The sequence below is a fragment of the Idiotropiscis lumnitzeri genome, chromosome 15, assembly GCF_059441095.1.
Source record: "Idiotropiscis lumnitzeri isolate Australia: NSW breed Sydney's pygmy pipehorse chromosome 15, RoL_Ilum_1.0, whole genome shotgun sequence".
In the NCBI taxonomy this organism is placed as follows: Eukaryota; Metazoa; Chordata; class Actinopteri; order Syngnathiformes; family Syngnathidae; genus Idiotropiscis; species Idiotropiscis lumnitzeri.
The window spans coordinates 10,688,326-10,709,981 of record NC_142405.1 but is presented as its reverse complement, the minus strand read 5'-3'; the positions used below and the strand labels follow the sequence as shown (position 1 = coordinate 10,709,981).

Here is a 21,656-nt window from a genome sequence, read left to right as displayed (position 1 = left end):
CAATCATATTTTGGAGGCGTGTCCAGTCTGCAACCAGCCAATCAGCGTGCCCTCAGCTCCCATCGAATTGCTAAGCTAACAATATTGCTGTTATCTTCAATTTAACAGCAGTCTAAACGTATTTTGTATCACTAAAGATGCGCGATTGAGTACTTTTTTTGGTTTTCCTAAACCAAGAGTTTGTAAGGACGTCAGAGTTCAACCCAACCAGCGTTACACACTGAGCATATTTTGCTCGAACTTGTAGGCGCGTCGCAGTGTAATCTTTTTCACAAGCCCCGAAAAGCATAAATCGGGAATAGCGAGCTAAATTTGACAAATACCAAAGAACCTCTTTATCCCCCATAAGGACCCGAGTCTTCAAAATGAGAGGTTCTTACGGAGACCGAGATCGAGACCGTGGTCGTGACAGGGGGTGAGAATGTTTAGTAAAATCAATGTAGCCTTAAAGCTAACTGCAGCTCTTGCTTCTACGTTGACGTTTCACGTTTTGAGACGAGCGCTACGAAAAGCATAAATCTAAATTCTTACAGCCGAATACGTATCATTAAAGTGGTTTTGTCATCATGTTACAGAAGCCCTCGTTTCGGGTCCAGCAGAGGCGGCTCATCATCGATTAAAAAATTCGGTAGTCCCGGCGATCGTTTACGGAAGAAAAGATGGGATCTGGATGAACTCCCCAAATTTGAGAAGAACTTCTACAACGAGCATCCGGAAGTTCAGCGCATGGCTCAGGTAATAAATGATTTTAACTTGTGTTTCTCCAATATGGGCTATCGATAAACCACAACACCACCATTTTTTTGTTTTCTCTCCACAGTATGAAATTGAGGAGTTCAGAAGGAAGAAAGAAATATCTATTCGAGGTACAGGCTGCCCAAAGCCGGTCACCGGATTCCATCAAGCAAAATTTCCCCGTAAGCATCTGCAATCTTGAAAATCCGTTCGTTTCAGTTCGTGTTGGGTATAAGTAAAAAAAATACAATCTTAAATATACTTAAGCAGCGGTATTTCTTTTACATCCTGTCGTCATCCATTGAGATAGAATAAAGTAACAAGTCTATTTTGACAAAGTAATGAAAGAAAGAAAGTACACACCTGTTCAAATGTAGGGAGTAAAAGTAATATGTTGTCAGAAGAATAAATACTCAACTACCGATGCATAAAAAAATCCACCACTCCCACAACCTACATCACCACAAATAAAATCAAAAGACTAATTGTCTTTGGGTCTTCTGTACTTAATACATGTGTTTAATTTATTTTCCATTTAGAATATGTAATGGATGTATTGATGCAGCAAAATTTCAAGGAGCCAACAGCCATTCAGGCTCAAGGATTCCCTCTTGCCCTCAGTGGGAGAGACATGGTGGGAATTGCTCAAACTGGCTCAGGGAAGACTCTGTCGGTAAGAGGCATCATTTATATTACAAAGATCTCTTGCTACATTGGTATTTCCCTTTGTTTATGTTATGTTTCCATACATGCTGGCCACAACGTTAAGGAAAACACAAACTTTCTAATCGGCTCAGTATCACAGATGCCCCTAAAATGCTTTGTTTCAAACAATGAATCAGGTTTTTTTTTTTATTGCACAGCGGGGTTGACAACAACAAATGCTGATTAAATTAGCCCAAGTCACTACTGTTAACAAATTTGATCCTGTTCTTCATACTTAATAGAATTGTTTTGATTCCCTTTTATTCATCCACAGTATCTACTGCCAGCCATTGTGCACATCAACCATCAGCCCTACCTGGAGCGTGGAGATGGACCCATTGTACGTAAAGAGAAGCGGAATATACTTATTACTGAGAGTCATCTGCTGCATATTTCTAACACAATTTTATAATGGGTCTTTATGGCACTGATTCCAAACTACTGACAAAACGTCAGCTGTGCCACAGGAAATTATCCAGATTCACATAATTGGCATGAAAATTGGGCAAAAGCAATTTTAAATCTGAGATGGATTTATGTGTCCCTAAACATATTTTTGCTTTCAAAAATGTCTTCTTTTTTTTTTTTGTTTTTAAGTTTGACTTATAAAAGTTTTTGCAATACATATTTTACCACGTGTTGTAATTTACAGCGATATTACAGAAAATTCCATCTGTTGCTGATTTTAACCCTTAATTTATAAATATTACTACATTTATTACTATTTTACATATTTTATACAGATTTACAAACAAAGACAGATTAATAACCAGCACAAAAAAAATCTAGCTAAAAAATAAATAAATACATAAAAATGAGTTGACCAGTGTTATTACCAGTGAATATTATTTGCAAGTAATTTATAATTGTTCATCTATCTACGCCAGTGATCCTTTAAAGGCTCTTTGCACTAGAAAGCACAATTTTCAAATACCTGTGTAATGTGTATGTGTTTATCTGTTGCCATTCATACTGCAGAATAATGCGATATGTTCAGATAAAGATGATAATGTTTTAAAATGAGTCAGCATGTTTGTGTTTTAAAGAGTCACCATTATCATTAAACATACATGCGTTTAGGGACAACTTTGTTTGATGATGTAAATGTGAAATAGGTGCTTTGGCTAAGTTGAGAAAGATGGATTCATGACATTATTTTTCTACTCTCCAGTGTTTGGTTCTGGCCCCCACAAGAGAACTTGCACAGCAGGTCCAGCAGGTGGCGTACGACTACGGGAAATCGTCTCGCATTAAAACCACTTGTGTGTATGGGGGCGCGCCCAAAGGACCCCAGATCCGAGATCTGGAGAGAGGTATGCACTATCAACCCTTAAATATTGTTGATCTGTTTGTATAGTATTCTTATAAAAAAAAAAATCTTTCCAGAGAAGCGGTCATATGTAAATATATAGGCAAATTTCTAAATCCACTGTACCTTTATTTTTTTCTGTAGTCTTTCATTTCTCTGTTTCCCTCCTTCCAGGGGTGGAAATTTGCATTGCCACTCCAGGTCGTCTGATTGACTTTCTTGAAGCAGGCAAGACCAACCTGCGGCGTTGCACATATTTAGTTCTGGATGAAGCTGACCGCATGCTGGACATGGGATTTGAGCCCCAGATTCGCAAAATTGTCGACCAGATCAGGGTAACGCCAGTAATAAACACAGTCCACAAATGGGAACCATATTTATGTCCTTATGATCTTTGAAGTTCTAAAAAACACTCAAATGACATTTTGAGCTTTTTGACATTTGTGCGTGTCTAGCCAGATAGACAGACATTGATGTGGAGTGCCACTTGGCCAAAAGAAGTGCGTCAACTGGCTGAAGACTTCCTGAAAGACTACGTGCAGATCAATGTTGGCGCACTTGAGCTCAGTGCAAACCACAACATCCTTCAGATCGTTGACGTGTGCATGGATAGTGAAAAGGACAACAAGTAAGATGCTGATTAACTTTGCAGACCTGTTTGCTTGTTATTTTTGTAATCATTTTTTTTTTTAAATCAGATTGATACAATTGATGGAAGAGATTATGGCTGAGAAAGAGAACAAGACTATCATCTTTGTCGAGACCAAGAAGCGATGTGATGACCTCACACGTAGGATGAGACGTGACGGGTGAGCTGAGGGCGATGCTTTTATATTCTGAGGAACTATTGAGTGACGTGACAGAGCTGCCTACTGACTTCCGTTTGTTTTTATAGGTGGCCAGCGATGTGTATTCATGGTGACAAGAGCCAGCCAGAGAGAGACTGGGTTTTGACAGGTACAACAAACATACTTAACAGTCACAATACGGTGAACTACCTCTTATGGCGGGGGCTGTGTTGCAGATCCACCCAAAAAGTGAAAATCCTCCATATAGAGAATCCATTAAAAATGTAAATAAAATTAGCTGATTTTAGATATATTTTTTAAATGTTATTTTATAATCAAATATTTTTTTTCAGTATATTTTTTTAAATTTTGTTTTATAATTGACATTTTTTTTCAATATATTTTTTACATTTTATTTTATAATTGAATTTCTTTTTTTCAATATTTTTTTAAATTTTATAATTGATTTTTTTCCCCTGACAAACGTCTGCCCATTTATCAGTCATATCGTGAAAATTTGTGGAAATGTGAATATTTACTTTCCGAGTCAATTTGTGATGAATTTATGAGTTATTATTATTGCATTATTAGCCGTGGAGCCACAGTGTAACATGGAATATTTACAAATAAAGGTGTCACAGAAATGGGTTTTTAAAAACTTTTAAATACAGTAAACCTCAGTAAATGTTCTTTGTTTCCGAACATGGCTCGTGACACAGTAAAGTCGCAGAAAAGTTATTGATCTCTGCATGCTGTGTCTTGACGTAAATGTGTAGTGATTTCGTTGTCACACACTTGAAAATTCTAGAAATCCTGCCAGAGCTCATCTGGTATCATTTAATTTTCATCATTTTACAAAAAAAGGCATAAATAAACCACGTCACATTTAAAGTGGCATGGTTCAAAACGTGGGCAAAAAGCAGCGGCTTGTAGTCTGGAAGTGACGGTAACGCTTTTATTGGATGTCACTGCAATGTGCCTAACGTTGTGGCCAATAAGTAAACTTTCTAAACACCGCCAAGTTTAGTCTCGACCCTGAATCATCTTTTCTTTGTGATTTAGAGTTCCGCAGTGGCAAAGCTCCAATCCTCATCGCTACTGATGTGGCTTCCCGTGGTTTGGGTATGTCTTGAGTGCTACAATGTCACTCGCACTTGTACACAAACATTTGATTCGTATAGTTAAGAATAAGGCACTAGCACATAGCGCTCTCTTCTTTGATAAATAAATGATGCTTTGCTTCTCAGATCAGTGTGCATCTATGAAGCAAATCATGTTTATAATGAAGTGAAGACCTTTAAAGATGAATGTAAGGTGTCTATGTAAGAGGTGAGGCTAGTCATGCAGATCGACCTTTAACCTAATTCTGTGTTCATTTGTTTTCTTTTCATTTTCTTTTCTTTGTTTGTTTCCAAGTCTCTCTTCCGCCAACTAGAAGTACACAGGCCCTCGGGAGCCTGCAGCCGGACCTAGGCATGACTAATCGAAAGCCGACTTTTGGGAGAGAGACGGCCTGATTAATCGGTCCCGCACAGCCATCTCCGAGCCCACACAGCACACGATGCTCTCTCCCCTCCTTGCCAGGACACCGCCCGCCTGGCTGACTGGGGAGGGGGCGAGCATGGGGGGCTGCTGGGCTGTCAGGGTGGGCTCCCCTCAGCCACGCCATCGTCCAAGTGGCGCACCACATTGATTGGGGGAGCTCCAAGCGTCAACCAAGCATGTCTGTAACAGAACAATCAGCTCTCAATTGGTGCCACTGATGCTAAGAGACACTGTGGTGCGTCACGAGAAGAGCGACTCATCCACCGGGAGCTGAGGGTGGATCGGAGCCAGAGTCGCCCATGGACGGCTGTGCTGCAGGCTGCGCGCCCTCCCCAGCGATTCAGCCCCCCCCACCACCACCACCACCAGCACACACACCACCACTGGCTGTGGCGGCCGGCCTCTCCCTCTGCGGACGTCATGTCTGGTCCTGGCTGGCAGGAGTCCTGGCCTGGAGGAGTCACCTCTCTGTAATTGTTTGTCCCTCTGCCCTCTTCTCTCCCTAATTCTTCTTCCACACATCAGTTCAACTTCTTGTCTTTGTCCACTATTCTTCTTCTACACGTTTAGTGTCTTTGTTATACGCTTTCATTCATTTTCAGACTCCAACTTTAGCTCCACCCCTGTTATTTTAGTCCTTATAGACTTTTATAACCATTCTTCTTTGTATCCATCAAAACAGACCAGTGCTGACAAGTTCCACTTGTCAACAAATCACCTGCGCATGCAGGACTCTACTGACAGGGCAAAGCCGTCCGCAAGGCTTTACCTTAGTGCTGGGGCGGCTAACTTGTTTTCATCACGACCCACGTCGTGATTGCGGTCACCCTCTGGGGCCGGTTCCAACGGTGAAACTTCATAAATGTTTAATTGTTAGCGGTGTGACGTAAACCAAAAATTCTGGTTCTGATCGTACCTTTTTCCCCCCATTAAGTTTACAGTTCAGTTCAAATTGGTTGGAGTTGGGGAAAAATACCATTCATATTGTCTGTTTTGTGTGAACAGACACAGAATTAGTAACATTTGAAGGCAGCAGGAAAGTGCAGTGGTTTGTCTTTAAGAAATGATGTGCAACAGTCACATCTTGAACAGCTTTGATTATTTTGCTGTAAACACTAAAAATGGCATTTGGAATTGCTCACCTCGCAGGAGTGCTGAGAGGTTGGGGTTGGAGGTGTAGAAATCTATCTAGTGATAATGTAATCACGTTATCTCTGATACAGCCTAGGGTAAGTAAGTACGGTGACTCCTCTTCCCCTCCTCCAGCCTTTGAGATGCTTCCTCCGATCGGTCTACAGAGCCCTTTATCATCTGTAATGCGTAACAGACCTCAAATCAGTCCCCACTACAACTTCTAAATCTTGTCCGAACTGTAATCAATTTAAACAGTTAAAAATTCCCCTTTTAAATCAATTTGACCTTGGCCAGGGCGATTGTCACTTCTGTACTGAGCAGGATTGTGCTTAACATACAGAATCTCAATTCAATTTCACCCCCCAAAATTCTTCTCTAATTAACATTTTTCAATGTAAATGTCCAAGTTTGTCCAGGAGGTGGGTATCTATGCTAATATATGATAACGTACGGCTTCAACAACGGTCAAATGGAGCAATGGAGCGTATATATATATTTTTATATATAGTCATAGTCCTGATTTGTGGTAAGTGTTGTCACATACTAATTGTATACTGTACAAAAATGACAGGTAAGTGCATACTAATGAGTGACTTTCTCAAAAGCATAAAACTTGTAATGTTCAACGCAATTATTATTTTGTTCTGACTAGTATTTTTGTTTTCCCCTTCCCCAACTTCCGCCATCACATTGACCCCATTCAACCCATTATTACTTCCCTGAATGTCCAAAAGACGTGGAGGATGTCAAGTTTGTCATCAACTATGACTACCCCAATTCCTCGGAAGACTACATCCATCGGATCGGACGCACGGCCCGCAGCAACAACAAAGGCACCGCCTACACTTTCTTTACTCCGGGTAACCTCCGGCAAGCTCGTGATCTGATCCGGGTTCTGGAGGAGGCCAGGCAAGCTATCAATCCCAAACTGCTGCAGCTGGTTGACACTGGACGTGGAGGAGGCGGAGGTGAGGAATGTTTTCTGTGGAGGTGGTCAAAATGGGGTTGCTATTTGCCCACCTTGGCTGGTCTCTCGGGACCCGAATGAACTCCTCGCGTATTTTCTGCCATGCGCCTGTTCAAGGGTTGCTTGGTCTCTTCAATGTCGCACTCCTCACTACACTACTCAACATTGTTGAGGTTTCTTCTCAGGATTTTGTACTAAGGGTGACATAGCTTTTGTCGGAGGGCATTCGTGGGATTGAAATGGATTGGTAGGAAAATCCTAAAGTCAAATTAATTTCACCTGTCTTATGTTCAACCAGAAATTCCACTCCAAAACTAAATATGAATCAATGGATGGATCTTCACTCGCTATAAAATAATCATTAAAGATCAACAGTGTTATTTTTAAGCATAATACTGGTCAAAAGTATGTGATTATGAAAAAGAAAAAAAAAATCAGAACAGCAATATTCCTTCCTTCTCTAAGGTGGCCGTCCCCGTTTCAGAGGCAGCTCCACTTCCAACAATCCCAACCTGATGTACCAAGACGAGTGTGAGCGGCGAATGCGCTCAGTTGGGGGGGGCACCAGCAGCAGCAGTAGCAGTGTCAAAGATGCCCGCGGGAGCAGCTACAGCCGTGACGCACGTGATGGCCGTGATTCCCGCGACAGTCGAGGCTCGAGCAGCCGGGATGGCGACCGCCTTTCCTCCTCATCTTCTTCCTCGTCTTACAGGGATCGCAACAGCAGGAATGGAGGGCGCAGTTATGGCTCGAGCTCCAGCTCCAGCTCATACCAGAAGGCTAATAGTAGCAGCAGCAGTAGTAGTACGAGCCAGTACAGCGGTCCCAGGGGGGGCTCCTCAGCAGTGGGTGGCGAAGTGGGGCCAGTCCCACCTCCCTCGTCTGGTCCCCAGCCTCTAATGGCTCAGCAGTTCAACCCCCTCCAACCCGTGGTGGGCCTGATGGGGCACTCTCCCTTCCAGTTTGCACAACCACCACCACCTGGTAGGAAGTAAATCACACCAACTCACACATGTTCATGAGCCGGCCACGCAACCTACCAATTTATAAGGTACAATTAGATGAACAAGTCTGCACTGCAAAACTTGCCTTGAAAAACAATCCAATGCGGAATATGTTATCTAAAATCACCTGACAGTGGATCTGGAAAATTTGACTTGGCAACATTTGTTCCAAGAAACCACCCATCCAGATGTTCACTCATGTCCTAAAACTAGCATAGTTAAAGTACCTATGTGCTATTGCGAATTTGAAGCAAAATTGATCATAACCAGCGATATAAGCTCAAGTTATACTTAACACATTAAGATTTCTATTGAGGAAAAAAAATGTGAAACAAGTGAAATGCACAAAATTTGGTAAGAAGAAATATCTTGACAGTTTTAGTTTTTGCAGTGTGCTACACACTGACCTCGTCACAATAACAGTATTGCTTTGTGGTTGCATCTTGTTACCAAGGAAACAATTTGAGGTGAGTTCAGGAGTCTCGTTTCCACCAAAATAATAATTTTCCACCATCTTGTGGGGTTGTGTTCGTTCCTGATGGAGTTCCGCTGCCAGCACAGTTTTCACGGCATTTCGTACGCTATACATGGACTAAGCATCGTATTGTTCTGATTTGTCTAACGGCTGTATTTAAACTAGTAGGGAGTAGTTCTTGATGGAAGTTTTGAACGTGTTTGTTTGAAAATATTTTTTTGTGATAGTAAATACAAGGTACGTGCAGACTGCATTGTGGGGATTTAGTTTGTTAGAAACTTCATGCAAGTTAAAAAAAATATATATATAAAAAATGTATCTTTCATGCAGATGAATTCATAGTTTCATAAAAATTCCTAAATATTTCTTTGTAAATGTCTCATTTAACATATTAAGATTTTTTTAAAGACTTTGACAGTTTTGTGTTTTTTTAATATCTGAGAAGTTTCATTAATTGCCTGTGTGGTCAAACTTCTGTAACAGTGATGTTTATCCTACCTTGTAGAATTTTTGACACTGATTAAAGCTCTTAGTTGTGTCACGCTGTGTGGAAATCATATTTTGTCATATTAAGTAGATGCTGTTGTGATTGATTGTCAAATTATTAATACACAGTGCCTATACTTCTTTTTGAAGAAATCAAACAATAAATGCTAAATGCTGACACATTCCAAGTATTGTTTAGATATTCTGATGTCAATTGATAGGAATTTTTTTTTTTAATAAATTATAACATCAAGAAAAAAATATAACCGCAAACAACCTTGTACATTCAAATGTAACCAATTTGCTCATTTAGAAAAAAAGCAAACAACAAACTTCAAGTGAAAAAAATTATTACACACCCTCATAGGAGTTAAAAATAACTTGTTTGAAATTACCGTCTGACAAGAAAAAAATTATATTGGGGAGAAATTAGAGTTTGATCAGTCTGCAAAGACACCAAATGTTTCTATAATAATAATAATAAATTTTTTTTGGAAGCGCCTTTCAGGACTCTCAAGGTTGCTGTACAGAGTAAAAGTAAAAATACAAGTAAGGGTAGAAACACCAACACGCGAAAACAAACTGGATAAAATACGATATGAGTGGACAAGGGGCATATCTGAAATTAAGGAGAGTAGTTTAGGAACAGATGGGTTTCCCATTGTACTATTCCAGTCTGAAGATGCGTGTGCATTTATATGTATATATTTATATTATTGTTAAAAAAATATATATTTATATATATATAAAGGTTGTTCAAAAAGTCAACATGGCTATAGTTCATAGACATTTTTTTCCCTTTGTGATAAGTTACTGATAAGACTTTCCAGTCTTACTCAAGAAGAACTTTAACACTCAGCATTCGGGCCAAAATGCAAACTAAAGTTTGCCAATTGTGTGCATGCCTGCCATTTGTTGACGTAACTTGCTGTCATCCAGAATTTTGATAATGTTGTAAGCGACGGGCAGGACGCCCCCATCAGTGATGTCATGGTGAGGATAAAAGCCGACGTGAGGTCCAAGTGGAGTCATTGCAATGAAGATGATGAAGACTGTGGCTCTACTCGCAGCTCTGCTTGGTGAGAACTTTGGTGCCTCTCAAAACTTTCCTCTCTCCCATCTCATGTTAACCTTGCGTATGTATGTATGTGGTTGTGTATAGCTCAGGTGTGTGTGTGCGAGGGTGTGACCTTCGGCCAGCTATGCCAGGGGAATTACCGTAACGCCCCAAGGACATATGACCGTTGGGGTGGAGGCCACTTTGGAGCCCCACGGTAAGGTGGTTGAACTCAATTCAAACAGACGTGAATGGACTTGTTGACGTGTGTGTGTGTTTTGTTCCAGTGAGAGCAGGACTCACCAAGGTTTGGATATCGCTTGTATTGACGGCTCCGTGGTCTACGCTCCATTTGACCTCACCATCACTAGGGGACTCACAGTCTACACCGACCCCTCTAAGGCGGCCATCAACACAGGTCTCGTAATTCAGGGTGAAGGTGAGCACTGCACTCACATCTATACCCTAAAGTACAACCCCCCCCCTAAAAAAAAACACAAATAATGGACGTCCTCCATGTTACCCTGAGATACAAGTTATGTTCTGTTACAATGCTCCTAGCTTCAAGGCTCCCAAATAATCTCTCATTCTTCACCAGTGAAATTAACATTGTGTTGTCATTTACACTGGTTGACATTTTTTATACGTAAAAGAGGAGAAATTACAGATATGTGTACAAATGTACAAAGTAATAGTGGAGAGACATCGGACAAATAAATTCTCATAATAACTGAATATTATTATTACCACTTCACATCACTGACCTTCATCATCACATTCACTCATCTCCTCCATGCAGGTCTTTGTGTCAAACTCTTCTATGTGGACCCGGACAAGACTTCAGGATTTGTGAGCAAGGGCCAGCGTCTGGGCGTCATGACGGCCATGCAGAGCGTCTACCCGGAAATCACCTCACACGTGCATGTGGAGATGTGCAACAAGAGTGACCCCAGTGGTTATTTCTGAGCATCCGGGCTTGGGCACTTTAATGACATTATGATCCAAATTGTGGCAAATTCACCATGGGACAAGATTTATCCACTGGATTTCTACTAATCATGAGAATTGCAAATAAGTCAAACCTGTCAGCAAAGTTTCTAAAGTTTTATTTGTATTAATACAGTTTGTTGTTGAATACAAATTATGAGACAAGAATAAAGTCATGATTCATGTGTGTGCGCGTTTGTCATATTTTTTATAAAGTATTTTAGGCATCGACCAGATACCATAGATTCAACATTAATTACATATTTACTTCAAATGTTTTAATTCAACCAAAATACAATGTAGATCTTCAACCGTAACCAAAAATCCATATTCTTAACATTGATTCGAGATCCATTAAACATCTTTTGCTACTGGGTCACCAATAAAATAATTGTTATCCAAATTCCTGTAAGTAAACTCGCATACAGATGAGAACTCACACAGGTAATTTAAAAAGTGAACGTGACTATTTTGGAAACATTTCAACATCATCGAGTGTGCACATCATACGAGTAACGAAATACATGTTACGCGTTACGTATAGCGGATACAAAAAAAAAACAAAAATAAAAAAACAACTGTATTCCGTAACTATTGCAGAAAAAAATTAGTCCAGGTACATTTTGCGTCAATCAGAGAAGGGGTTATGTCGCTACAGGTTCAATCGGGCATTCAGTGAAGTTATATTGGTCCTACTTGAATAAATCCCCCTCATAAAAACTCATTCATGTCATTTATGACACCACGGCTGGACAAATAATAAACAGAAACACACTTACATAGTACTGAGCAAGTGTTGGACGACTTAGCTTCTCTTGAAAGGTCCGTCTTGAAAATGGCCTTGCGGGTGTTTAATTAAATCCACACTTTTCCCCTATTCGGCCATTGTGGTTTAAAAAAAGCAAGAATATATTTTAGCTTTTCAAACGGTCGCCAGTTAGGACTTCCGGGTGTGTTGAATGCGCATAGCACTGCGCTCTCACGAGTGAGTATCCAATCACAAAAGCGTTCATCGCCTGCAGGGTAAGGCCAGCGTGAAGGTTCATTGACACCACCTCGTGATCTGATTGGCTATGCAACTGTCTATCAAATCTAAAAGTCTTGGTTTAGAGAGGAGAAGCCCGCGCAATTGCATCTGAAGGCCTCGGAAAGAATAGTGCGCTCTACTGGTACTGTGAAACCTGCCTGGCAACATAAGCTAGCAGAATTCTGATTGGATAAAAACTCACCTAAAAATACAACGCTAGGCTATAATATGACATCAATGTGAAGAATATGATCATTTTTTTCTTGATTATGTTAGGCCACCACAGTAGGCCTTGAAGGCCCGCCACTGATATTCACCATGCAAATATATATATATATATATATATATATATATTTTATATACTTTACTGGTATTTGTAGTTTTAAGTTAAAACTACATTTAAAAAGAATCCAAACAGGTAACAGAAACAGTAGTCAAGACTTGCTGCACAAATTAAACCCCATTTTGCTTAGCTATTATTGATTTCCTTGTTTGTTAGCGTACCTTGTGATGAAGCATATAAACGCAAACACAAACAATGGGCCAATGTCAACTAGTTAATATTTGTTAGTGAACATGTCAAACATGACTGAGGTTTTGTAAACACACGAGGCCCGCAAACAAGGCTGGTGTGTCAATTATAATAGCGGAGCGCCAAGGACACATACTTACTGCACCGATTCTTTAAATTAGTCCCCACCTCCACCAAAAACTTTATTACTCCATCATATCTTAGCACTGTTTATGCTTTTGTACAGGTCAAATGTACATTGGTATTTACAAAGCAGTCACGCTAAGGAGGGAGCAGGAGAACGTGAGGAAGTACTCAGACTGCGGAGCTCAAAAGATGATGTCTGAGACAGACACCAAGCTCCAGGTTGCGACTTGGTGAGCAAACCATTTCATGCATTTTAAATTTTACTTTACTCATGTAATGGTGATATATCAAGAGCCATGGTTTGTCACGATTGAATGGAGATCCTACTAAAAAATAAAATAAAACAGCTCATGAATGTACATTAAAATATGATGCACTGCACTTGTTGAATTAACTGATGTATCACATAACAAATGTGCTAAAAGTTAAACAGAACTGAGAAAGAGGCACATATGGCAGAAAATACACAACAATGTCACAGTACTTTTTTTTTCCATTAGACAAAAAAGGAAAAGTCCCTACTGACAAGACAAAAAAATGATTCAGCAGTTTTTGGTTTGACAAACTAGAAGGAGGTAATGCTTATGTCCTTTTTTTTTGTCTCCTGACACGTCATGATGGCAGAGCATGCAGAGGTGAAAGGTCAAATCTACAAAGTCCAACGTTCTGCTTTAGGCCAACGACCTGAAGCACATATGCGCATGCAGTAGTGAATGTCAGTTCTTCGTTTGTCGCACAGTCTTTAAAAGAATGAAAAAACCAGGTGGTGTTAAGAAGCAGTCAGTTAAAGTGAAGCGCACACAGAGCATGAGCAGGTGTCAAAGGGTGGAAAACCGCAAACAAATAAACTCAGAGCAGGTACGGAGTGTCAACGCAGCGAAGAGTTTGGTGGACAAGAGTCTGTCAGGTTGGATTTTGCCGCTATAGGTTCCCCCACGTGTCAGGAGCAGGCCAGTTTTCAAGACTGCCGCTCTCATTGTGCACCTGCTCGCCCAAGGTGAATCTCAATCTGTACTGCAGCTGAACTCTTTCCTACAAGCACACAAAGGCAAGGAGGTGTCAGGGATGTATTCACAGTGCGGACATAACTACAACACTTGGGCGCACCTTGTCCGGGTTTGCCAATAGCATGATTTGTGTGACAGCAGCAGTCGGAAGGATGGGATTGAACGCTGGCAGATCCGTTCCAGATGGCGGTTGCAACTTCACTGCCATTGACTGCGGGCGATAATACATATAACAAAGTCACACAGAGACATCACAATGACAAAGAAAGAAAAAAAAACATCCTCACAGACCTTATGAGCAGTGATGTGCAAGTTTATGTTTGTGACGGGCACGGGAGCAGAGGACAGCATGGAGATAATCACCACCTGCACGTCAGGGCGAGATGGCGGCGAATCGCGGGCAAAATGGAGGAGAACCCGCAGACTGTGTCCATCGAAGACAGTCACAGGCAGCAGACTACCTGGTGGGCGAATCCATGTTAAGGTTACATTGATGTAGAACTAAAAAAGTAGATATGTCTACTTACTAGGTTTAATGGATTCTAGAGGTACAAAGACATCAGCCAATGAGACCTCAGAAGTTGCATTCTCAACGCTGGTGGCCTCAGAGGGGAGGGGCAGTGTGAGGCGGTCTGAGCTGAACACTGGGATGGGTTTGGGGGTAATATTAGACCCCGACTTGCTCTGGAGATCCCTCAGGGTTGGTTTGACCTGCTGTTTGTCCCTGCATACCAACACAAAGAATGATGAACATCACTACTACTAAGGGACTTCAAAAAGTGTCCAATAGAATGAAGAGATATCACATTTTTTTTTCCAAATGAAACGTCATAACTAATCATTAATTGCTAATTACTTTGCAAACGCAAATCTCTGGCTCGCAGACCACAGTTTGAGAACCACTGGTTTAAAGGCATAGAAAGTCAAGAAGAACTGTACCATTTGACCTGCAGGCCCTCGGGAGGGAGGGACTGCTGCAGAAGCGTTTTTCCTAATAAGTCGAGCTCATCCAAGACTGAGCCTTTGGGAGCAGAGGCGGGAGAAACAGGATGCGAATGGGAGGAAGGTTCCGGGCTCAGGAGCAGAGTGGGTGCTGCTGGGGTGTCTGCATCGATGCTGTCAGATGACTTGAAAGAGAAATTGAGACAAATGAAATACATTTGGAAAAATTTTTTTTTAAATCACACAGATAAATCAATGGATCATTCCATCAACTCCCTGCCACGCACCTGGAAGGAGTCCCAGGCTGTAGAGTCCTCTGGCTGGGAAGGAGGGTTAGAGGTGTGTGTTCCTTCACTTAAACCTGAGTGAGAAAATACCACAAAGTGTTTGAGTGTTTCATCTCCATGACCTGAATTTTTCTTCTTTGTTTTTGAAGACGTGGGAGTTACCAAGCGACATGAGTTCATCATCAAGTAGGGAGATGCCAGTTTCCTGTGAGGTCACATTGAGGCTGTCCGTTGGAGTCGGGAGTTCTGGGAAGGAGGGAGGCGACTGGGGCGACGTGTCTAACCCAGACAGATCCAACAGTGCTGTCCCCACTTCTGGGTGAGAAAAAAAAAAAAAAAAAGTTGTGGAAAAAGAAATCTGAAATGAATGTATTCACGAGCAATCACACCAACCTGTCTGTTTTTGTGCGTTTAATGCATTGTTGCTGTTCACAATCTCTCCTTTCACCTGCTGCTTGTACAAATTGATGACATGGGTCAGGCTGTCGTTGGCCTGCAGGATCTCCGCTGCGGACAGCCAAGAGAAGATGCTCTTTATTGTGTCGATAAGTTGCACAAAAGATCCGGATTGTGGTTGAGTAACAGCTTTGTGGCTTATGTTGTTCGGGCCACAATAGGCTTTGTACTGGAGGACAATGCAATCGGCATGCAACGTTTCTTTAGACCAATTAGAGCAAAATGCTGCTCATGGTTTCGAGGGACTGATTTGAAAGTGCCTTTAAGGCTGCTGTTGAACCACACGTGTGTGTAAATACGGTATTTTGACAAGCAACTCAACATATTTAGGTATGTAGACAATGGCAATCAATTATATACTGATACTGTTGATATTCAGGTCCAATGCAGAAATTAAAGATTTATTTACAGTATTTCTTTTACTTTGACATACTAATACCCCATTTGAGAACCACTGTACTAGGAAACATGTAGCATAATTGATACCAAGAAATTGTACTTCACAAGTTTTAATATTAATTGCTCCCTCAAAGGAGAAAGAATAACACGGCTGTTAGTGTTGTTATTTGCTGATTATAAGATTCTCTGATTGTAGTGATGCTCCATGTGTGCAAAGTAGCAGTCATTTATTGTAACGTCTTTTCGCATTATATTAGTATTAATCTAGATTTCCGTTAAACCAAATTATGGTTCGTCTGAACATTTTGTTGAGTAAATACAGAATGTTTAACCTTTTTTTTTTTTATATATATATAAATATAGTAAACTTCAACTGGGCGTGACAAACAACTTGATGCAAGGACATCTTATTCTCAGCTGGACAACGGTATGACAGAATGAGAACAAGTGCTAAGGAATACTTTAAAAAGTGTATTTTAAATTCAAATGTGCAACTATTGAAACTGCGCTTTTTATATATTCCAACTAAAGGTGGAATTTCTCCTGACAATTTGAGACAGTGCAAGTAAATTTTTCATCTACTTGGGCATGCGCGGGAGTGCAGATTTTTTTTTTTAACTTCAAACTTGAGCTAATTTATCAGTAATACAGTAAAAATGAGGCAAAAGAGAATATTTAGACACGTTCATTTACAATGTGTGCCCCTACATTTTGTACTTGCACACCTAAAATTTCAGGATAGGCAACTGAGTTCCTAGTCATGAAGGTAGTCTGGAGCCCTGCACTCTGTACGAGGGTCTTTATTGTATCCCCGTGATAAAGTATTGTAAAGGAATAATCAAGCTCACCTAAAGCCTCATCATTATCCTCCGTATCACTTGCCAATCTGAACAGTGTGGGTCTCATTTTTTCACAGCGCTGGTAAAGGTCCTGTAAACACAACACATGCATGTGATGTGATCAAAATGGAGTTTCAACTTCAATTAAAACATAAAGTGACACTCGTTACACTCACCTGTATGAGCTCAGAGTTGCTCTGATTTGTCGTGTTGGCATCGTAGTCCTGCAGGAGTTGAGTGAGCAAAGTGATGCTCTCCTTTACCTCCTGGATGGCGCCCACCCGCTTGGTCACCTTTTCAGCACGCCTCTGATCCTACAACAAATAAAAAGCGACTTCACAAAAGCCATGAACAGTTTGACTATCGATCTCTTTGCATTATTTGTAATTAAACAAAAGAACGGATTGCCTCGGCTGGTTTTGACTTTGGGCTTACCTCTTGAACCATTTCCTTTATGAGTTTGTTGGCGGCCTTCAAGTCTTCAGGGTGCGAGCTGTTCAGCAGGCGAGACAACATCTGTCAAAGCCAAGAGAAGAATTCAAAGGAGACATCCATTATTGTCATACAAAAAAAAGCCCTATTTCGTCCATATATTGGTTACAGGGTTCTTACTTTAGACTTTTCTTCATCTTCAAAAATAGCATTTTTAGGTCTGGGTGGGGGAAGATTGGGTAGTTTATCGGGCGGCAGTTCTGGATCTTGTTTGATAATACCTGCAATCAAAGGGAAAAGATTCAGTGATTTCATTTTTCCTGGTCTTAATTATTGGGCTGTTGAATTTTTCTAGTTTGTATTCAATTGCAGGCAACATCTGTGGAACGCTGTTTTTACATTTAAGTTGTCCGACTTGTCGTCTCGTTCTACTAACACTAACGCGTTGCATTATTTTTGCGAGTGGGGACAAAGAGCATTCTAGCACATAAATCTTGAGCTGGATATTCAAGTTAAGTCAACTCCTCCTACCTTGTTTCTTGAGCATCTGATAAGCATCTGCGATTTTGGCCTCATCAGGCAACGCTAACGTCCAGCTATAGATCAACTCCAAGACTTTCTTCTTCACTGGCTCCGGTGAGCGAGAACCCAAGTACTGTGTGAGGACAACAACACATATACACATGCAGCTCACATCACATGTACTGTGTGGGGTTAAAAGAATCCAGGATTGTGCACAGGAGCGACCCTCAAGAGGACGTCCTACCTTTGGCGAAACCACTTTAATAAGCTCATTAAGAAAGCGGAACTTGCCCACTTCGTTATGAAAACGTTTCCCACAGTTTTTCATACACGACTCCAGAACCTGGTGAAGAAGCATGCGTGTTATAGCAAATCAAACATAACAATGGATTTCATGAGAACGAGTGGCTTCACTTCATTACATGGCCGGCGAGGGCACGTACCACTAGCCATAATGACACCGTATGCAAGCATTCAAGCAAATGAATGTGATTTTAATTTCTTTGATTGGATTTTGATACACCACTACTTGCCTCAGTGGCCATTGAGTGTCTGCCCAGGCAGGCCGGTTAAGGTCGCCCGTTTCATCATTTTGGTACGTTCCAGTGAGCCACTCTTTTTCCAGCAAGAACCGTAAGGATTAAGGCGTGGAGTGATAGCGTAAACAAAAACCTTGTAATAAACTGACTGACTGATCTAAATCACTCAAAGCCGCACAATCAATGATAAATGCTAATTGTGTCACTGCTCTCCATTGTAATTCATTCGCTACAATGCTGCCAACGTGGCAGCGAAAACGAATGAGTCATGGAACATCTTTAGAGACGTCACAAAATGACTAAATAACCAAGTACTATTTTTGTCTGAAAGTAATTCCTCGATTCATTTTAACTGTTACTTCACACCAAGATGACAAAGGATGGCGGCAAGCATGTGTGTCAAAATCAAAACTCTTCAACTCACTTCATCATAGTTCCTTGAGAAGTTGAGACCGAGACACCGCGTCGCCAAAACAATACCTGCATTGATTGCTTTTTTTTTTTTTTTAAATCCGCAACTATGTGAATTTGCAAATGCAGAAATGAGAATATGAGATGGTTCACTCTACATGCATTGCCTAAAAAAGATTTGTGCACTTGGATGATGATAAGCAGAGTTAGCTGGTAAAACAAGCCAATCAAGCTGCCACATCATGAATGGGGAGCGAGATAAACCGGATCCAGTAAATAGGAAGCACCGGGATTGCCATGGTAGAAGAGTGAAGCATAACACCCGACACTCTCTTTTCCCACCTTGTTGTGCTCCACACAAAAGCGTATTGTAGGATGCTCTGTTAGGGCTCTGATGCAACTACTTTGAGGGATTTCTTCGTAAAAGAGGCTGCTTTAAACCAGGAGCATCAATAGCATGTAAGACAGAAACTTGTTCGTAATCAGAGTTTACCACAAGAGCCTGCATGGCCTCCCACTCCTGCGGAGATTGGATCTTGTGGGCCAACAGCCGGGTGGCCAGCTGAGGTCTGCAACACAACACAAAAACAAAGACTGAACAACAATAAGATCGCATAACTCTGCTGCCCTGCTTCATTGTGTGGCCAGACAGAAATGTCGTTTGACTTGACCAATGCAATCAGTTTGGGTTTTTAATGGTTCGTTTTAGACTGAGAATGAAAATGGCGAACTGGTAGAAATGATTTAATTTGCATATTCCTTGTCGTGGATGATTAACTAGTTATAACGCAACAACAACAACATCCTGTCCCCTCCTCTTACCCCTCCAAATCATTGTTGAGCTGTTCACAGAACGCATTGATGCTGCTCCAGTCGGTTTCCCTATTCAGTGGATTGGTTGCTCTGTCTGAAATATTAAACAGTCAGAAAACAGAAGTGGTGGATGAAATGGTTATTATAACTACAGTAAAGTTACAGAAGAAAAGATGTCAACCCAAGAGTAGTTATGTTGTGCACTACGTTGTCTGGAGCTAATCAGGCATCCTTTGTTTAGACATCATATGCATGCATTGGGTGTTTTTCAGTAAATTTTCAGATTCTCTGTCTCATGTGACAGCCAGTCAATAACACATAAGATTTGGAAAATTGGATAAATTCCATTAGGACAGCACAATATATGGAAAAAAACATTGTCTTTGCAATAACGTCCCGTGTCAGACGTAACTTGATACCGGAACAATGTAAAGCTATTACAATGAATTAGCTAAGAACACATTGAGCCTGATTATTTTGCTGCATGAAAAAAAAAAGAAATCTTTATGAATGAAAATATCATTTAGGTATTGTACATATTACATATCGCAACAATAACAATATTGCACTATTCAACACCCCATATGCATGTTTTTTCTTGTATGGTGCAGCCCTTATTCAAGTCAAGAAATCATGTGGTGTTCTGCAAACTATTATCTAATGGCATTTAATTGATATGAAAATTATTTAGTATCAATAATGTATCTTTGCTCAGCCATCTATTCCAACATCCCATTGGGCTGCTTTACCATGCAGCTTGGATAGTCATCACCTATAGTTCATCAATGTACACCTCACTAGCTACTGCAATGGGATACTTTCATTATGAGGCTATTCCTGATAAGCTTCCCCAATGTTATATTTACTCTACGTGTTGATTGAAAATCCCAATAATGTCAAATCCAACAGCTGGGTTTGAAAATCAAAGGCAGAACGATTAAATGATCTTCCACTAGATGGCAGGAAGTGTATAAATAACCAGTGTTTTCATTTTTTGTGGCGTTTTTTGTTTAGTGGTGAGTCGTTAATATTTTCCAAATGTAAAATACGATCTCGGCTAAATTAATGCTGCAAATCACTGATTTTGATATTCCCTTGTCACAGAAAAACAGCCAATATTAAGTTACAATGAACGTCAACGTCAGCTAGTTGTGACAGTATAGTCTCGACGATATTTCGGTCAATTCCAGAACTTTCTTACGGGTCAACGGCATTAATAGACAAAGAAGCAGCAATATTGCAACCGAGAGTGCCCGACGTCCTGTGATGCAGCACAGCACTAAATTAATCAAGCCATGAAGCTAAAAGTACGCCGGTTTGTGTTGTGTTGACAGCTGCCAGGTACAGGTAGCTGTGTAGCTAGGTTAGCATCTTGTGAGTCACGGAACCGCCTTCCGCCTTCGTTGCCCACTTTGGCAAATTGACACCTCGCACTTAGCACGCAGAAATTATATTATGTATGTTGTGTGACCGTCTGACAATAAAGCGCGTTTATTTAAGCGCAAATACTCACTAATGCGAGACTCCAAACTCTCCGAATCGGGAGGAGCAGCCATCACAGCGAGTTTTATGTCGTCCGTGCGTCTGCCTAGTGACGAGATACGTAAAGGCACGTAGAGGCGGATATAGAAATAGAAATCAATGAAATAGATTTCAACATTTACAATTGTACCTCGCGACCACGTCTCAATGTTGCGAATTGAACCGAATAACTTCATTTATATTCCGTTAAAGGTCCAAATACATTACAAAAGATTTAGATATGGCGTGAACATTATTATTTACCTACAATTTGGAAAAAACAAAACTGCTTTATTTTTAACAAGATAATGATGCTATTTTGTTTTTTTTACGCGCGTTTCATTTCATGCTATACGATGTATGAATAACAATTGTAGTCTATGATCGGGGAAATCTACGTCACTGTACCGGAAGTTTGACTTGTTTATAAACAGTTAAACGAGTTGGACGTTATTAAAAATCGTAAGGGTGCATTTGAGTTATCTCCCCCCTATTTCCTTTTTTTTAATCCGACATTTTGTGGTTGCGTGTGGATCGAGCTTGTAAGACTAATCACTACGCATCACATTTTGTTTTTTAAGTTATTTGCACTTTACCTAAACCCATTAGAT

General features: G+C 40.7%; 3 protein-coding genes and 1 long non-coding RNA gene across 5 annotated transcripts; 2 read left to right on the top strand and 2 right to left on the bottom strand.

The window, feature by feature from the left end:
* The first annotated feature begins 16 nt into the window (after window positions 1-16).
* LOC148322851 (putative ATP-dependent RNA helicase DDX17) lies at window positions 17-9,203 on the top strand. The gene is made up of 13 exons (XM_088316096.1): window positions 17-415; window positions 576-735; window positions 821-917; window positions 1,275-1,408; window positions 1,715-1,780; window positions 2,612-2,753; window positions 2,924-3,084; window positions 3,205-3,377; window positions 3,448-3,558; window positions 3,645-3,706; window positions 4,600-4,659; window positions 6,951-7,184; window positions 7,649-9,203. The coding sequence occupies exons 1-13, from the start codon at window positions 366-368 to the stop codon at window positions 8,176-8,178; spliced, it is 1,980 nt and encodes a 659-aa protein (XP_088172222.1). The 5' UTR covers window positions 17-365; the 3' UTR covers window positions 8,179-9,203.
* LOC148322849 (uncharacterized) lies at window positions 7,453-11,853 on the bottom strand. Its single transcript, XR_015846583.1, has 2 exons — window positions 10,970-11,853; window positions 7,453-8,164 (listed from the first exon to the last, which is right to left on the bottom strand). It is a non-coding gene; the product is annotated as an uncharacterized LOC148322849 (long non-coding RNA).
* Window positions 10,102-11,379, top strand: LOC148322850 (leukocyte cell-derived chemotaxin-2-like). The gene is made up of 4 exons (XM_088316097.1): window positions 10,102-10,227; window positions 10,311-10,422; window positions 10,493-10,644; window positions 11,005-11,379. The coding sequence occupies exons 1-4, from the start codon at window positions 10,185-10,187 to the stop codon at window positions 11,169-11,171; spliced, it is 474 nt and encodes a 157-aa protein (XP_088172223.1). The 5' UTR covers window positions 10,102-10,184; the 3' UTR covers window positions 11,172-11,379.
* Window positions 11,854-12,891: 1,038 nt separating the features above from the next.
* On the bottom strand, window positions 12,892-21,150 carry LOC148322848 (ADP-ribosylation factor-binding protein GGA1-like). 2 transcript variants are annotated; one of them, XM_088317647.1, is made up of 17 exons: window positions 21,038-21,150; window positions 19,534-19,618; window positions 19,205-19,280; window positions 18,006-18,104; window positions 17,771-17,894; window positions 17,420-17,520; window positions 17,243-17,323; window positions 16,984-17,121; window positions 16,817-16,898; window positions 15,507-15,620; window positions 15,276-15,425; window positions 15,114-15,187; window positions 14,824-15,011; window positions 14,412-14,608; window positions 14,176-14,345; window positions 13,985-14,095; window positions 12,892-13,909 (listed from the first exon to the last, which is right to left on the bottom strand). In XM_088317647.1, the coding sequence occupies exons 1-17, from the start codon at window positions 21,078-21,080 to the stop codon at window positions 13,799-13,801; spliced, it is 1,944 nt and encodes a 647-aa protein (XP_088173773.1). In that variant the 5' UTR covers window positions 21,081-21,150; the 3' UTR covers window positions 12,892-13,798. The 2 variants fall into 2 exon arrangements, with proteins under 2 accessions (XP_088173773.1, XP_088173772.1); XM_088317646.1 differs by having other exon boundaries at window positions 12,893-13,909; window positions 15,276-15,428.
* Window positions 21,151-21,656: the final 506 nt, after the last annotated feature.

What these genes read in the sequence shown, in the direction of transcription:
- LOC148322851 (XM_088316096.1), top strand. Translation starts at nt 366, where the DNA reads ATGAGAGGTTCTTACGGAGACCGAGATCGAGACCGTGGTCGTGACAGG. An exon ending in CCATCAAGCAAAATTTCCCC is followed by an intron (nt 918 to 1,274) that starts GTAAGCATCTGC and finishes TTTTCCATTTAG; the next exon opens with AATATGTAATGGATGTATTG. An exon ending in AAATTGTCGACCAGATCAGG is followed by an intron (nt 3,085 to 3,204) that starts GTAACGCCAGTA and finishes GTGCGTGTCTAG; the next exon opens with CCAGATAGACAGACATTGAT.
- LOC148322850 (XM_088316097.1), top strand. Translation starts at nt 10,185, where the DNA reads ATGAAGATGATGAAGACTGTGGCTCTACTCGCAGCTCTGCTTG. An exon ending in GGCCACTTTGGAGCCCCACG is followed by an intron (nt 10,423 to 10,492) that starts GTAAGGTGGTTG and finishes GTTTTGTTCCAG; the next exon opens with TGAGAGCAGGACTCACCAAG. An exon ending in TCTCGTAATTCAGGGTGAAG is followed by an intron (nt 10,645 to 11,004) that starts GTGAGCACTGCA and finishes TCCTCCATGCAG; the next exon opens with GTCTTTGTGTCAAACTCTTC.
- LOC148322848 (XM_088317646.1), bottom strand. Translation starts at nt 21,080, where the DNA reads ATGGCTGCTCCTCCCGATTCGGAGAGTTTGGAGTCTCGCATTA. An exon ending in TAAAGGAAATGGTTCAAGAG is followed by an intron (nt 17,122 to 17,242) that starts GTAAGCCCAAAG and finishes TATTTGTTGTAG; the next exon opens with GATCAGAGGCGTGCTGAAAA. An exon ending in GAGGGCCTGCAGGTCAAATG is followed by an intron (nt 14,609 to 14,823) that starts GTACAGTTCTTC and finishes GTTGGTATGCAG; the next exon opens with GGACAAACAGCAGGTCAAAC.